This window comes from Amphiura filiformis, chromosome 12 (genome assembly GCF_039555335.1).
Source record: "Amphiura filiformis chromosome 12, Afil_fr2py, whole genome shotgun sequence".
Lineage (NCBI taxonomy): Eukaryota > Metazoa > Echinodermata > Ophiuroidea > Amphilepidida > Amphiuridae > Amphiura > Amphiura filiformis.
In genome coordinates this window covers 6,339,807-6,357,483 of record NC_092639.1, presented here as the reverse complement: position 1 = coordinate 6,357,483, position 17,677 = coordinate 6,339,807, and the positions used below count along the sequence as shown (strand labels likewise).

General features: G+C 37.9%; 2 protein-coding genes across 2 annotated transcripts; one reads left to right on the top strand and one right to left on the bottom strand.

Moving 5' to 3' along the window:
• Positions 1 to 881: 881 nt before the first annotated feature.
• LOC140165587 (putative N-acetylated-alpha-linked acidic dipeptidase) lies at positions 882 to 3,743 on the top strand. The gene is made up of 3 exons (XM_072188872.1): positions 882 to 961; positions 1,560 to 1,652; positions 2,617 to 3,743. Exons 1-3 carry the CDS (start codon positions 882 to 884, stop codon positions 2,801 to 2,803), a joined length of 360 nt encoding a protein of 119 aa, XP_072044973.1. The 3' UTR covers positions 2,804 to 3,743.
• LOC140165586 (thymidine phosphorylase-like) lies at positions 3,089 to 14,712 on the bottom strand. Its single transcript, XM_072188870.1, has 8 exons — positions 14,582 to 14,712; positions 13,644 to 13,846; positions 12,234 to 12,462; positions 11,476 to 11,594; positions 10,831 to 10,993; positions 5,731 to 5,970; positions 5,415 to 5,555; positions 3,089 to 3,459 (listed from the first exon to the last, which is right to left on the bottom strand). Exons 1-8 carry the CDS (start codon positions 14,676 to 14,678, stop codon positions 3,320 to 3,322), a joined length of 1,332 nt encoding a protein of 443 aa, XP_072044971.1. The 5' UTR covers positions 14,679 to 14,712; the 3' UTR covers positions 3,089 to 3,319.
• Positions 14,713 to 17,677: the final 2,965 nt, after the last annotated feature.

Sequence of the window (17,677 nt, the reverse complement as noted above, 5' to 3'; positions counted from 1 at the left end):
TGTTTACACAAAGTGGTGTAATTTGGTTTCAAGTGGGTGTTAATTCCAGCATGGTCGTAAAATCGATATTTTTGTCAACGCGTGGTATCGGAGCATAGTGTACAATTGAGCGGAGACCGACAGAGTTTGCTACAGGCTTTTATGGGTTTGGGCTTCGATAAAAGCCAGGTACCTCTCCGATACAATGCGCTATCGAAGACAGCAGAGCATTGCTGAGCTAAGTAGACCATAAAAACTGTCCTCCCTAATAGATTAACTTGTATTTTTGCAAGATCTTATTGCAAGGAGGCTCATATGTTGGGAACCCCCTGGGATCGTGAGAATGAAGTCAACAATTGTTTTGATATGTCTAGCAAAAGTTATTTAAAACGTGCATGGTCTTTCAAATCCTCTGTCTTGAAGAATATTTAATGTACATTAATTGTCATGTCATGCCAGTATGTAATTTAAGTTTATATTTTCATTATTCTATATTTTGTTTTAGTTCCTGCTAACGACCCATTTCAAGCCAACTTGGGTTAAGACAGACAGTTTATTTTGCTTTTGTATTAATGCCACAATGTATTTTCATTTGTCTTTTTAATTTGTTTCTTGTATATAATGTTGGTTTTGAACGCACCGCTGATTAGGCGTGTGCCACTGATAAAAAAGTGTATGTTCCAATAAATAAATAATTAAATAAATAAACATTCTACACTAAGCAGTGGTTCTATTTCATAGTTAGGTCTAGAGATCAATATTTGCTTAAGTCAATTATATTCTCCATTTAATACGGGTGAACGAGGTTCATGCTCTCTTTTCCCAAACCGCTAACATGTCCAAGATTATTTCAAATCTATTCAAGTGCATGTTGTTTTCTGTCATTTTTCGTACTAGCTGGTATGGGATCTGCTGTAGATAACTTTACCAGAGAAGCAGAAGATTTTCACCGAAGATTGGATGAAGAATTGGACCTCAAAAAGTATGTTGCCCTAAGAATATATGATGTAATTAAGCAAAATCAGTCGGAAGTCGGAAATGTTGATTTTGAGATATAGCCAAACAAAGGAAGTATTTCCTTTTGTATCCTATTGTAGTTTTGAACTGATTGTCCAAAATTAATGGGGTTTTCTGTAAAATGTAGCTTCGCAAAGTGCTGTTTACAAACCTAAACGAAACTGAAAATTGAAGATGTTCGACTTCAGCATGTTCAGACTGATTTTGCTTGATCACATTTTGAGTAAATTGCTTTTCACCTTTCATTTTGGTGCTGTTTTAAGCAAACAAATATGGTGTCATGTCATGCAGATAACCGAATTGTAAGCTGAACATTTTGCATACAATTGTACGTTTTGACCAAAAATAAAGGGTTTTGTGAACAGTGGCCGTAAAGAAGTGTAGCATGACGAACTGTGGGCGTGTTTAACAAAGAGCTGGGGGAAATGAAAAGAGAAATGCCAGAGTGAGTGCCCATTTTACTGTCCCAATATCATTATTGTGTATACCCAGATGTCTACCGTAGCCACAGAATAAATATTTTGGATAGTTGATGATAATCATTTCTTCCTAATCTATTTTAGTGTACTTCAAGTGCGAACATACAATGATCAGCTTCAGAAATTGGAGCGTGCCTTTATAGATCCATTGGGCTTACCGGATAGGCCACTTATAAGGTAGGAACTGACAAGTTTGAATAATTATACGTCTTTAAAAAGCAACGAAAAAACACACCAAACAACCAAGTAAACAAATAAACAAACAAATAAACGAACAGACGAAACGTCACAAATGTGATTTGAAGTTGCAAATTTGATATCGAAAATATGATTTGTGAAAGGCTAGTGTTGAAACTTTTACAAACGATAGCCGAAATGATTTGGTTCAGAATATCAATCTTTTCTATCATAATTCGTCGGCTGTATTCCATAGTGGCGTATAGTGATTTTTGGTCATTTTTTTGAAAATTGGCACATATGTCTTTAATGATGTTCTCTTTAATTTTTTCTAAGTCTCATCAGTCATAATTAGCTAATTAATTAGTAATTGATTAATTAAATGTGGCGTATAGTTACAAAGTGACATTTTTCGTATTCCATAGTGGCGTATCGACCATACGCCACTTTTTATACACATTTTATAATTATGAAATATCGGCAAAAATGAAAAACATCGTATGTCATAGTGGCGTACGCGTATCGGACCTATACGCCACTATGGAATACGATGTTTTTCATTTTGCCGATATTTCATAATTATAAAATGTGTATAAAAGTGGCGTATGGTCGATACGCCACTATGGAATACGAAAAGGTTAGGGTATTGCGTTTTGTTCGTTTTCCATAGTGACGTATAGTTTTATTGTCAGTTTGCCAGCAAAAGTATGTATTTATTTCTTTTGAAAAATATATAACAATAAAATCTATTTAGTTTACTACAGAAATTTCACATCATTTACAAAATATAATGAATGTCTGATTTACACAACTCGATTTTAAATTGGCATTTCTTCAAACCCGATTTTCTCGAAAAGTTGTTTATTCGCGGCGCCCCACTATACGCCACTATGGAATACGGACGATTATGTAATCAGAATCTGTTCTATTTTACTAATTTAATTTCTATTTTTTGTTATAATAGGCACGTAGTACTCGCACCAAGCAGCAAAGATAGCTATGCGAGTGAAAAATTTCCAGGAATTGTAGACGCCATGTTTGATATTGATAATAACCCAGACCCTAATAAATGGGAGCTTGTAAAGCAACAATTGGCTGTGGCTACCTTTATCATCCAATCAGCGGCAAGCACTCTCATGGAAGTCGCATAATATTTATCACCGATTAAAGTTGAAACGAATTCAGATCGGTATACGACATTGCGATATACGATATTGCGGTATACGATATCGGTATACGATATTGCGGTATACGATACCGGTATACCGCAAGCTGTAACTGTCATATTTTACGATATTGCGATATACGATATTGCGGTATACGATATCGGTATACGAGATCGGTATTCGGTATTTCGTATATTGCTTAAAAGGAAAACATAATAAAGGGAAAGTGGCCCAGCGTGCCAACGCAAGAACAGAAAATTCAGACGGGACTTAAAAAACACAATTTTATTTTCGCTTCATCTCAAGCTGTAACCATGGTAACTGTCATATTTTGCGGTGATTGTTGTCCTTTTATGTAATTATATTCGAAACATGTGAAGTAAAAAAACCATGGTCAACATTTTCAAGTTTAACAGAAATATCGAGCTTAACCACAATCAACAATAGCTTTAATTGTTGAATTGGAATAGCCCTAGCATCAGGTAGATCACCAGTGTGTGTTCAATCAGGTTTGATCACATCAATTATACGTGAAGATTTCAGTACTTCTGTGTCCACTACTGTCACAGCTTTCTGGATTGTGTCGACTGTTTCAATCGGTAGAGCTGCTTCGTTGTGATACACACGAATCCAAGTTTCTCCTGAAATTGAAAATATGGTGAAATACTATTTAACCCTATGATGTAAACATAATGTCAGCAATTGTTCTATTGCATCTTTAGTGATTGTATTATTATCAATTATTGCAATCACTGCTCACTGCTCTGCCTTGCATCAACGAAAGGTACCAAAATCTGAATCTTGATGATTTTTTACAATCGTGCGGATAAGCAAATCACTGAATGGGCCTTTAAGCTGTGAAAGGTACGGACCAGATAATTTAAAATAAAACTGCTTCAATAAAGATCGACTGAATAAAACTGTGTCATGCAGTGGGAAACGACTCCGTAAAATGTTCTAATTTTGCACCAGAAAATATCAAAATAAGATTGTTAGTAGCGCTGTGTTGCTAAGACAATCACGGAGTCACAGACGGACTTCTGGAATCACTTCTGACTAACATGAAAATGACGAACGAGGATTCACTGACTTGAGCTACCTGACTTCCCCTACACATGGAGTCAATAATGAGAGATTGCAATTTCCTACTCAAAGCTATATTTTACCCATGCACCAGTTACTGATATCAGAGAGCTTGTGATTTCCAAACGTACGTTTCAAACGCCCGTGGATCCATTCAAAATCCCGTCACATGAAAGTGATTTTCAATAGAAGCACGGGCGTTTGAAATGTGCGTTTTGAAATCGCAAGCTCTCTATTCGTATTCAGTCACAGTAATCATGGTAATATACAATAAGACTTCGTTTGACTGAAAAAATATGTCCCCCGCTATGTCCATCATAAACACGACACAAACGAAAGTCCTCACTCCAATATTCCCGATCATAAATCTAAATCTGGTCAAGCTATGTGACAATTTTATTGATACGGTTGTGTGCAGAAATTTATTAGCTCCAATTTGATACCACAGTACATTTGCTACCAAAACCTCTAAATTGACAAAGATTGATGCTAGTCGATAAAATTTGGTACATTTTAAAAAGTAAAACATGTAAACCATGTTATATGGCTCGAAACGATCGCTAAGTAATATTGATCGCACCATGCCCGCGTGTTTCAAAAGGTAAATTGAATAAACTGTTTGACCGCGCTTATCATGCTTATTAGCAATTTCGACTGCGTGATCGTTTTTATTTGCAACTTTTGAAAATGCAATTTCAAATACTGGTATTGTAGCAAATGTGGTATCAAATTAAAGCTATCAAGATTTTGCAATGAGCTTGTTATCACATGATCAAGTTTAGATTTATGACTGGTCATTGGAGTTCTAATACTAAAGCAAACTCCTGCTAATGCTTACGACGCTATAGTGGCACGTTTAAATTTAATTCTGCCCCGGAACATCAGCTTATCATGACCATTATAGGCTATTTGAGTGTAGGACTGCTAAACAGGCTAAATGCATTCAAAATAAATATGCCCCATCATACCGCAATAACGGGCCAACGGACCTCAAAGTTCCCAGGGAATGGCTCGCTAAACACACGAAGAGAAAATAGGCAGATCGCAAGATATATCTTCATTATTATTTAATTCCGCCTCTCAAATAATTATGGTCACAACATAAAATATGACTTCCAGTATACCACGCGATCTTTCCCCATCAAGAGCTGGCTGCCGACTACAAAGAGATGTAATCAGCCGTCCTCGACATGAGAAACGATCGCGGAGTGAAATATTTAAATCGAAAGAAAATAGCCCCATAACACGTGTATATCTTTAAACATATAAATTCCCCTTTAATAAACATTCGCCGCGCAAACAATAAAGAAGACAAGCAGAAAAAGTGATCCCGCCCGGAAATTGAACCCAGGACCTCGATCAGGTTTACAAAACCCGTGCCTTAACCACTTTGCCACGGAAACTTCGCGATTAGGCTGGTTGAAATTCGAGCCACGGCGAACCTGGTGAAAAGTTATGTTTATTTATATAATTCCCGTCGACCATGACACTGTTTTCCCATGTCAATCCTTACCTTCCTTGATCTTCGATCCTTGACCGACGAATAGTCTAATACCCACAGCATGGTCGATATTGTCAGTCGCTTTGGCTCTACCAGCCCCTAGCTTTTGTGAGACAACGGCTAATTCGTAGGCATCTATCGACTCTATGAAACCTGTCCAAAGTATAACGGGAGTTTATATGTATCAGTAGAAAATAGTAGTGTAAAATAGCTAAAAATTCTCTTGAAATAGGACCGAAATAGGATCATTTTGGATATTTAGAACCATCATGCATGCGTTATGGTTTTGAATTACGAGGTGAGAATAGCGGGAAATCTTCACACTTACCGTCCCTCGGTATTTTGATGTCTGTCGAATGTTTTGCTCTCTTCAATTGTTTCCACACATCGTCAATATCCTGCATCTCTTTAGCACATAGTTTTTCAGCAAGATCAGCAGCTACACCCTGAGCCACCAGCATCTTCTCAAAACATTTCAGTGCAGTTCCATCACAGAGAGAATTGTGGATGTCATTGACGCCGTCGTCGTTTGAGAGGGCATTGTGCGCCAAACCTAGGAGATGTCCACCTGTAAAGGGAGCAAGTAATAACATGAATAAGGTAAAACTAAAAAGGTGAAGAGTAAATAGGACGAACCTGTGTTCACAGGGAGGAGTGCCCATCTCTCTGTTGAAGCGATTGGATCAGACTCCTATTATGAAATGTTACTGCGAGGGATCGCTGCAGCTCCTCCACAGCCTGTCTGTTACCTTCCCGGCAGAGAATAAAGCCGGTACCCATTTGTACACCTGGGTCATAGTGCAGTGTCGTCCACGGCATATTCACCGCGACCTTTCCAGCCATAAACCCGCTTATTGAAGATTAAACCGATATATGCAGTACTAAACCATTATATAGTAATCTATTGTCCAATGCAAATTTATTACCACCTGATAATATTGATCCAATGAGCGACCGAATTGTCCGCTACGGACGACTAATCCAATCGATAATGACTCTATTGACATGTACGAGCGGAGCTCCACTGACCGAGTTTTGGGGTATTTTTCACTAGTTTGCAGCTGTTAGCTGTCATTTACTCATCAAGGCGGACCACCGTTATTATAAGGACTATGCCAATTATTTAAAGATTGACATGTAGAGAATAAGCCATAATTGATTGATTGACAGAAAGTACTAAATTTGTACCTATGACGGTTTTATGACACCAATCTTCCAAATACGATCAAAAAAATGGCTGCCCGGTGAAGCAAAATGTGAATTGGAATAACACGGCGAGTTTGGATAGATGGTAGGATTTCTTTTTAATAAAATGCATGTTCCCCCGTTATTAAAGCTTGTACCGGGTTGAAGATTCAGATATTTGGAAAAGAATAAGTAATTGAAACATAGAGCAACACAGCGCTACCAGTAGGTTCAGTTGCCTATTGTGAGTGCCCCTGTGTTGTGTGCATACATGTAGTTAACAATAACTGCATGATGTTGGGGCTTGCCTAAGCGCTCAGCATATTGGCGCCACGTGGACTCGAACCTAATACCTCGAGGTACCTCGCGATTATGAGTCGAAGTTTTAGACCGCTGCATCTAAAGTAATAAGTGTACATCGTTGAATACAATTTGGTACCGACCTCCCGCGCAGAGAGTTCATCAGAATTGTCTTTAAACATTTTCACTAGTGTAACTTTCCATGTTCTGGTACGCCTGGTGTGATAGCTGGATAAGGTGAAAATTTACATTATATTCCGCGTAATAAAAAAAAATAGGGTCCACAAGTTCCCCCCCTAAATACTTTTTAAAATAAATCGGAAAATATACGAAATGTAAATGTGTAAAAAGGTATAGGTAGCCTTATTTGTTGTACACATGTGAACCAAATTATAGCGTCGCACGTTATTGCGTTCAGTCACAGTGGTTCATTATGTAAAAAAAGATACCGAGTGTTAAAAGTTGCACCTGAGTCCATAGGAATCAGCTCTTAAACAATGCATTATGCCAGTTCTATTCATGCGTTTGTTAAAGAAACCCTGACTGCTATGGACTCAGGTGCAACTTTAAACTTCTTACACAAATAACCATTGTGACTGAACGCAATGACGCGTGACGCTATAAATTGGTCCACATGTGTAAAATAAATAGGGCAATGTAACCATGTTTACATTTTTACATTTTATATAATATTTTTCGACCTATTTTAAAAAGTATTAGGGGGAACTTATAAGTACAGTTGTGGACCCTATATTAAGCTATATCCATTTGCCTCAAAATTTATTTAATACCTGTGTAATGAAATTACCTTTGATATGTCTTGGTATATAATATCGTTATGAACATGGTACCATTCCATTGGTCATTCTACAAATTGAGAACGTTCGTGAGCACTCATTTGAAATGTATATTATGGAAGTGAATGTGCACCAATTATTTGCAATACTTACATGTTCTGAAACAATTGATATATCCCTCAAAACAGGAATTTACAGCTATTCTGCTTTATGCTGAATCCAAAAAGTGTCTACTGCAGCGGAAAGAGTTGTATGCGGTGACGAATCCGCATTCAACATCATGTACGTGTAAACTCTAGCACCCATCCTTGATGTGGAACTTTTATGTAAAAATTACTGATTGTCCTAAGGCAATAGATTCTGAACTTGGTATATAACTTATAATCTTATATTCATCCCTGCAATATTTAGTGATAACTCCGGTTGAAATCAATTTTAAAAGGATTTTAGAGTAGAAATAACAATATTGGCTTATATTATGTGCTGTATAATTTTCTGCGATTTCCCAATTTTGCGACGGCGCTCTGACATAATTACGCCATAGCTATATCGTGTGGGGAATGTTTTTTACTTATTTTGGTATCACTGGATAGAAGGTACCAATAGCTATCCATTGGTATCAAATATAACAGCATAGGACATGTAATAGGTCTGTCACACTACGACGGACTGGATCAACGTACATCACCGAATACAAAAATATTTTATTCGGTGGAAAAATCACCAGTCCGGCAGAAGATTCGGTGGGATTTTGGGTCCGATTCCCGTTCGTCTCTCTATGCGTTGTGGCCGCTAATAATCCTGCAGGCGTCTTATATCCGATCGTTCAACGTCCGACAAATGACCGGATTTGGGGGTCCGATTCCCGTTCGTTTCTCTATGCGTTGTGGCCACTAATAATCCTGCAGGCGTCTTATATTCGATCGTTCAACGTCCGACAAATGACCGGATTTGGGGGCCAACGTCCGACAAACGTCCGAATTTGGGGGTCCGATTCCCGTTCGTCTCTCTATGCGTTGTGGCCGCTAATAATCCTGCAGGCGTTTTATATTCAATCGTTCAACGTCCGACAAATGACCGGCGAATCCGTCGCATGTGGCACCAACAGGGACGTCCACCCTATCAGAAAAGTGGGGGAGGAGAGGGTGTTTGAGAGGGGTTTTGACCCCTTAGAGGCAGTGACGTAGCAAGCACTTTTTCAGAGGGTGAACAAATTGGGGAAAGACAACTTTTAAGGGAGTAAATTTTGACGAAAATGGTCAAATATTGGCTAATAAGTACAAAAGGGCTACAAATCTGATATATCAGGGCAACCAGCGTCTGGGGGCAATAGAGGTTAGAAACCTTTGAACAATGAAGGCCCAATTGAAGCCATTTGTCATTTTTTGGGATCAATTTTAGCACTATTATTGGGTACTATTTTAGTTTGAAACAGCCGCAATTTGGTGAAACGAAAGCCTAATTGAAGCCATTGAAAAGTTTTCACCATTATTGTATAATATAAACAATTGTTTTAAAAATAACAGATATAAGACTTCAGACTCGTAATTTCAGGTAAAGCATGCATGGATTGATATGTTAAAGTCAGGAATAGACCTATAAGTCAGTCTTAAATACTGACTTTGGTGACAAAATATCACGGGCCCTGCATATGGACTGGCCGGCAGTAATTTTCACAGGCTTTTGGGCCAAGGAACCACATTTAAGCACTGTCTATAATAATCACAGGCCTATACTTAGGCTTACTAGTACTACTATCCTGGGCCTACTCAATAACGTATACAATTTAACCTTTTCCATGTTTTTCTTCTTTTTCTTTCTTGTCAATCACTAAAACTGGTAGGAATTTGACATTGCGTCCTCTACCCTTCAGAAAGTGCCCCTCCCTCTCTCTTCAATACTACTTACATGCATAGGCCTACTATAAAATTACGTGCAATTTAACTTTTTCTTCTCTTCTCTCCAATTTTTCTCACTTTCTTTTCTTTTTTCTCTCCTTTCCCCTTTTTCTACTTGTCAGTCACTAAAGTACTGGGTATATGATATTGCGTCACACACCCTTCAGAAAGTCCCCCCATGATCGATGCACATGTTCGCCATAGGCCTACATCCGGCACAAGCGCCTGCGAAACCTTGCAAACACCTGCGGTATATAAACGAAAGAATAACGAACAAACCCAGGGTATATATACAGAACAGTACGAACACACATCGGACAACTTCCGAACATGTGTATTCGAGCACACTCCGTTTCAAGTTTTGTGCATGCACAAAACTTGAAACGTATTGTCGACGGACTAAACAAACATCACCTAACACGAAACGCATTTGGCGGATAATAACAGGACATATGAAGAACATAAAACGAACATTGACGAACACTAACGGATTTGCTAAAATACCATCCGTTTCTTATACGGAAGACCGATCCGGTGTAGTGTGACACTAAGACGGTCTGGGACGTCAACGTACATCACCGAATGCAAAAATATGCTATCCGGTGGTGAAGGCCTCACAGGAACGTATTTGCAACGAACACGGGCCGAGTGCAACGAACAAAGAACGAACATGAACGAAAGGAGAGCGAACAAACTCCGGCAATATGCAGCACCATACGAACGCACATCGGGTAAATACCGAACTTGTGTATTCGGTACACTCCGTTTCAAGTTTTGTGCATGCACAAACTTGCCGACGGACTTAACGAACATCACCTAACACGAAACGCATTTGGCGGATGATAGCAGGACATAAAAAGAACATAAAACGATCATTGACGAACAACAACGGATTTACTAAAATGCCATCCGTTTCTTGTACGGAAGACCTATTCGGTGTAGTGTGACAGACCTATAATATAGAAAATTCGGAGTTTCCCGCTACACTATACAATAGATCAACCTGATTTGTACAGCTAAGTATACGATTCGTCTTTTGGTCAAATTCATTAATCGCACTTATGCGCGATTCGTCCAAATCACAATTTCAATATCTACGTCGGGAAGTAAGATTTATCATTAATTTTTGGTGGAAATGAAAGATCGCCTGAAACATAATCACAAGCATACAATAACTCAATTTGCTCAAAATGCTCGATTCGTCACTCTGCCGAATTCATAACGATATGTTTCAACATGTACACTTACCTAATTGGCATACAAGTTCCATAAGATCATCAGAACCACGTCCATGCAGACATTGCAAAGCCTCGGCCACTTCCAAAGCATTACCAATTGTGTTACCAACTGGACTTTCCATATCTGTGAGTAATGCAATAGTCTTGACCCCTTGGCCCTCACTAGCATTTATCTGCGGAGAAATCAAGTGACATAATGTTATAATTACAAAATTAAATGAATTGTTTCTTTTTTTGCTCAGATTATGGAATCGAATAGAAAACAGTGTCTGCAATACCCTCTACCTTATTACCACCAACTAAAAGGAGTAGTTATAATATTGGTTAATTGTCTGTCTGGCTCAATACTATCTAGTTTGGTACCGTCGTTCGTCTTCAAATCTTGCCCCTAGCTCCTGAAAGTAAAAACCCTGGCTACATGCATTTCTATCTAATATTGGTTTTGGTCGACTTCAGTAATCAACGAATAATATCCACAAGATGTTGCTGTCATAAGTAATGCTATAATACCGCTAGATTTCTTCAGCCTGGCCGTTTTATTTGTTGTCGTTCGAATAATTTCTTTTCAATTTGTTTTCCTGGTCTTTATGCAATGAAACCTTTAAAATCTATGGAAAACTCTAGCGATTAATATGATTAGATATTTATACAGTACCAGTGCTTTCGCTAATTCCCGTCCTTCGCATTTCGTCTTATTGAATGCAGCTTTTCCAACTTTAACATCCAGTACTAGCGCGTCCACACTTTCAGCAGCCTTTTTAGATATAATTGATGCTGTAAAATGTATATAATTGAAAAGTGTTTAGAAATAGGTATACTAAAATAAAAACACGAAATACAATTTATACAATTAACGAGACTTTCAGATTATGTAATATATATATGTACATGTAATTTATTATACACACTCTACAAGAAAAAATATATTCGTAAAAAAGTCAGACTTATTTTCATAAGAATACAATTTTATTCCCAGTTATGGTATTATCATTCCCTATATTTGTTATAAGAATTACGGTACGATATGGCAACTTTTCTGCTCTCGAAAGGCATCTGACAAATCATTATCATTATTTGTTATTTGAATGTCATATAGATGAGTTGACCTCAATGTTTATCAACAAAGGCAAGGGACTGGTGTATCGATATGCTTGAGTGAACCCCATGCAACCACTACACTGTTCAATAGCCTTATTGATGTGGCGGGAGTTTTAAAAACACGAGCCCTGAACAAAATATGATGCGCGCGCATACTGCCAGGCAAAACACAATGGAAATTGTGATGATGCGTGCGCATACTGCCAAGCATTGACGTCAGAAGTCAACTCATCTATACCTGCAGGCTGCATGTGACAACATCACATTGATGCCATGCATACAGCGCGCGTTAATAAGTTGAATTAATTCATATACCTGTTTGTAGCGGCAAGCATTCAACAGTCGACGTGACATCACGTGTAGCGTATAACTTCTTATCTGCTGGCACAAGGTTGGAAGATTGTCCCACAATGCAACAGCCAACTTTGTCCAAGATTTGAATTATTTCTTGGTGTTTGAATAGCACATTGTACCCCGGTATAGATTCAAGTTTGTCGAGAGTTCCTCCGGTGTGACAAAGTCCTCTTCCAGAAATCATTGGAACCTTTAAGAAAACAATTATATTCATTTGACACCATCCGGGGTTAATACCTTGTTAGTTTCTTAGATATTTAATTCAAAATATTAATATTGACCCGGTTTTTGTGTCACCCCGGATGGGCAAATATTATGATCATATTCTTTAGTTGTTCGCTTTCATTTGACAAGACCCGATGGTCATACCTTCTTGGCATTTTGAGATTATATCCATTTAAGGCCAAAAGGCGAGTGACAGAATCCCGGGGACAGAGTAGATGAATATTGATCCAGGTCTTATGAGGAGTATCACCCACGGGTGGTGGAAAATATTTCTATTATATTGTTTGCTCTTTTCTTTTTCATTTAACACCACTTGGGGTCATACCTTCCTGTCATTTTGATATAATCCATTTGAGACCAAAAAGTTAGTCAGTAGGCCTAAGTATTAAGTATAGTAAGATACACTTCTATACCATGTATGTAGCACTACATGGTGCAGCAAAAATAAGCACTTCCTGGTTTATTCTTATTATAGAGTTAGCCCAGCATTTTGGTTGAACTGGCTACCCTGGATAAATGAATAAACCAAATAACGAATGGAGGAAAACAATTATATATATCAAGGGTGAAATAAGTGAAAGAAAAATAAATCTACGAAATACCTTTAGTATGCTGTAAAATGATCATGACGATAAGATAAAAATATAGCAAATGTACAAATTAAAAGTAGAAAATAAAAAGGAAATAGGGAAACAAAGAAAGAAATCATGAAAGAACGTTAGAAAGAATGATAGAAAGAAAGATAGAAAGAAAAAAATCACGAAAGAACGTTAGAAAGAATGATATATAGAAAGAAAGAAAGAAAGAAAGAAAGAAAGAAAGAAAGAAAGAAAGAAAGAAAGAAAGAAAGAAAGAAAGAAAGAAAGAGAGAAAGAAAGAAGATAGATAGAAAGAAAGAAGATAGATAGAAAGAAAGAACGAAAGAAAAACAGAAAGAGAGAAAGAAAGAAGATAAGAAAATAGAAAGAAAGAAAGAAAGAAAGAAAGAGAGAAAGAGAGAAGAAAAAAAATAAGAAAAAAGAAAGAAAGAAAAGATAAGAAAAAAGAGAAAAATGGATTAAAACAAACTTGAAAAAGAAAAAGAAAAAAGAAACAAGTTTTAAGAATAAAGTAAAAGCTAAAAGAGAATCTGACAAATAAACTTACCTTCATACCACAGGCTGCGAGAGCAGGAGCCAAAACCAGACTGATTTTATCCCCTACTCCTCCTGTAGAATGTTTATCTACAAGTTTCCCTCTCCATGAATCAGGCCAATCAAGAATGTCGCCACTCTTTGTCATTGCTGATGTCAATATTTCCGTCTCTCGAGGAGTCATACCATTGTGGTATATTGCCATCAAAAGAGCGCCTGTAAGTATAAGAAACTATTAAAGTTAGATATGGCACGATTTAGCTTTAGGGGCAAAAATAAACAAAAAAACAAGCAAAAACCAACAGAAAAAGAAACTCTGGATCTATAGTTTTGTTCCGATCTGTTTAATAGTTTTGAGACGCATAATGGGTCGAGGAACATCCGACTAAGATTACTGACAATAGCCCGGTGACTGGCCTCTCTGTGTGTGAGTGAGCATGGTATGGGGCCATCTGCTTTTAGACTGCCTCCTCGAGTGGCCTATACGCTGCGCTGTAGTTCGGCACATATAAAAATCAGAATTGTTGTCAGTTTTTGAGCTCAATACGCACAGCTCTTTCGCAATACGCAAGCTAACGACTATCATGTCCAATATATTCAAGTGCAAGGAAAAAAATATGGCTTCTTTAGAATAAAAAAATTACTGGAGATATTCATCATTTTCCACCCCGGTATCCAAAGATTTATCGTCTGAATATCAAATCGTGCATAGCACATTCACATGTATCGATCCCGGGTATTGATTTTAGTGTCTCTGCTGTACCAAGTAATTATTAACCAGGCGATGTCGGTGTGCCCCGGTTTCCCGGTTGTGTATGGAAATAAGTTACATAAATGTGATACAGAATGCATAAAAAAGAAAAAATCCCCTCGCCAAATGCCGAATCCTCAGGGCAAGAACCAAAACTTAATTCTATGCGCGCCCTTACCTATTTGTGTATCCTCACAAGCGCCAGGCATGTTTGTTCACAACCCCATCAATAAACCAGTTTATTTCATCCGTTGTTAGTTCATGCCCATCTCGTTTCTTCCTTATGATGTCTGGCATATGTAATGATGTACAGCTTATATGATCCCTAGCATTTCCGTTCTCCATATTTGAATATGTAGTATCCGAAAATAGCCCAATCTTATGAAGTTGTGCACGCGAGAACATGTGCCAGTACGAGAATGTTGCCAGCGCAGCGTAGACAATTCCGATTTATATTCATGTCTCTGTCCTTGCCTCTCATAACAGTGCCCGGGTATCAGTTAGCTCGAGATACCCTATCTAAAATACAGGTTTATATTTACTATCTTATATAAGCTGGTATCAAAGCTTATCAGTGTCTCCTTTAATGACTTGACATCGGCAAACAACACAATACCTGGAAATTCTCTCACTTCTAACAAAGTCAATAGTTATCTCAGATCTCTGAAGGACGTACATTGCATAGTAGGCTTGTCAAATTAAGAAAAATAAGCGGTAAGCTCACCCCATACCAACTATTTCCTGACCAACTCCAGACTGACCCACGTCTTCGCCGCTCAGTTAGATCACACGACCTTGCAGTTCAAATTCCAAAGTCTAACATTGTTATAGTCATGAGCGGTCCTTCATTCCATTTGCAGCTCGCACATGGAATGTACTCCCGCCACACATTCCAGGTATTGTGAAACGGACCAGTTTCAAAAAGAAGGTTTTAAACAGCTATCTAGGCGCCAACCCGTCAGCTTTATCATAACAATAATACCCATTATTGCCTTGTTGTGTCTTGCCATAAAAATAACACCGGCAAAAAAAAAACCCAAAAAAACAAACAAAAACAACGACAACAAAAAAACCCAACAACTTTGAATTATGGGAAGGGCGACTGAAATTACGTCACAATTTAAGAATATGTATCCTAGGTCTAGACAATAGGAGCCATTAGCGGCCATTTTGGTCCTTTGGTTCCTACATAAATGCTATTTACGTGTGTAATACTTAGATAAACAAATACATTATAAAATAGTTCACATTTTAACAATTTTAGTTTATAAGTTGAGCATACAATATATTATGTAGTAAACATTGTAAATCGATGGAATGTGACGGTTATTGTCGAGGTATGGGGAAACCAACTGGCGTGCCGCGAAGACGGAGGAGATTTAGCTATAGTTGACGAATAAGCATGTATTTTAGGTCCAGCATTGTGGTAACCGAGCGACCCGACCGGGGACCCGACATGACATGACATTGCCCTTTAATGAACTCTCACCCTCCTATATTAGTCTGAATGATAAGCCAGTATTTCTTTATGGTTCTTTTTCTTAGACGTAAAGTGCTATTTGTTCCTGCCACCAGTTCAGCTGACCTTTGTTGTCACTGAAACAACCAGACATTGCCCTTATGCTTATGAACTGAATTGAATAATAAGCCATTATTTCTTAATGGTCCTTTTTCTTATAGGTAAAACATTCCATTAATAGTGCCACTTGTCCCTCTACCTTCACTTCAGATGACCTTCCTCTGTTGTCAATAAAACAACCAATCAGACAATAAGATGACGGCAGAATATATGACTCTTCCAGAATGAAAATGCGAATAATCATAGGTATAATTAAAGACAGAGATAAAAGCAATTTATCGCGTCTGATGTCACTGTCAATTACGATCCTTGATTGGTTTACACAGGTTAATCAGCGCGTAAAAGGAAGACCGATCTATCTGGTGCTGATCGGAGAAAAGGAATAGCAGCAAATGGCGAAAAAGTTCGTACTTTTACAAGGCAAAAAGCAGCTTTTCTAGGCATTGTGGACATGGTGCCTTCACCAAAGAAAGTTTCCCACTATAAAGACCTAACTTTTGAGATGGTTCATACTGCAGTTACTGTCCGTTTTCCTATACACAATACACAGTGCTCTTTCCCATTGACGCGTGACCTTTACAAATAGCCCTACGTTAACAGTATGGGGATATGACTAGTTAACGTCGCTGTGTGAAAAAATAACCGGCCAATATTAAAAGTACTCTTCTAAAGTTCTAGAAAATATAGTTTTTAACATGTCCTAAATTTTAGCTAATTTAGATGTTTGGAAATATTCGTACTTTGGTGTTTTAGTTAATGTTATAGGTAATAGTACATTGCCTAGTTAACGTCGCTGTGTGAAAAATAACCGGCCAATATTAAAAGTACTCTTCTAAAATTCTAGACAATATAGTTTTGTAACATGTCCTAAATTTTTAGCAAATTTAGATGTTTGGAAATACTCGTACTTTGGTGTTTTAGGAAGGATATGTAAACGACAGATAACACCAAAAATATGAAGAAATTATTTCTAAACCGTGTTAAGTCAAAAATCATTATGTTGCTCATTTTCAAGAATGCTGGTTTACAAAAAGCACGACATTGTCTGATTTCGTGAACAAAGCCACACATAACATTGTTTCCTTTCGTTTCCTTTATAATCGGTTACCCAACTGAAGCTATGAATACCAGCTTTATTGCGATATCGCACATGAAAACAGTCACTTGTGCACAACCAGAGAAGATCCGATTTAATCAGTTGAGCTGTTTCAATGAGTGTTATCTTGGTTTAATAGCTTTTAATGGGGTTAAGTCCTGCAAAGGTCGAGATGAATTCTACTGTAGACATGACTGCATCATGTTGCATGTCGAAAGGTGCAAAACTAACAATAAGGCGCCCGGTTATAAATCCGCGTTCAGCAAGTCATCATCACGACACTTGTAAACAAACCGTGCTCGAGTTTGATTGACAGGTGACGTCAGACGCGATAAATTGTCTTTATCTTTGTCTTTCATCATAACATGTTTTGTTCGTTTTCAATTGCTAGAACATGTAGCTACATGTAGGGATCGACTTATCCAACTTACCACTCTGTCTACGATAATTTCTACCTAGTAGATGCCTACTATGATCCTGCATATATATCTCGCCGGTCCGGCTATGGCAGAGTTAACAAGAGACTTGGCGGATTCGTTGATCTTGCCTCTGGATGCCACCGACAATGCCGCAGTCGTGAAGGGGTATTTTGAACAGTTGAGGGATGGAGACATTGGACAG

Bases quoted from the DNA above. Each gene is read 5' to 3' on its own strand.
- LOC140165587 (XM_072188872.1), top strand. From the start codon at position 882: ATGGGATCTGCTGTAGATAACTTTACCAGAGAAGCAGAAGATTTTCAC. The intron at 962-1,559 runs GTATGTTGCCCT...AATCTATTTTAG, and splicing joins GAAGAATTGGACCTCAAAAA to TGTACTTCAAGTGCGAACAT. The intron at 1,653-2,616 runs GTAGGAACTGAC...TTGTTATAATAG, and splicing joins CCGGATAGGCCACTTATAAG to GCACGTAGTACTCGCACCAA.
- LOC140165586 (XM_072188870.1), bottom strand. From the start codon at position 14,678: ATGCCAGACATCATAAGGAAGAAACGAGATGGGCATGAACTAACAACG. The intron at 12,463-13,643 runs GTAAGTTTATTT...GTTTTCTTAAAG, and splicing joins TCGCAGCCTGTGGTATGAAG to GTTCCAATGATTTCTGGAAG. The intron at 5,971-10,830 runs GTAAGTGTACAT...CTCCCTTTACAG, and splicing joins GGAACTTGTATGCCAATTAG to GTGGACATCTCCTAGGTTTG.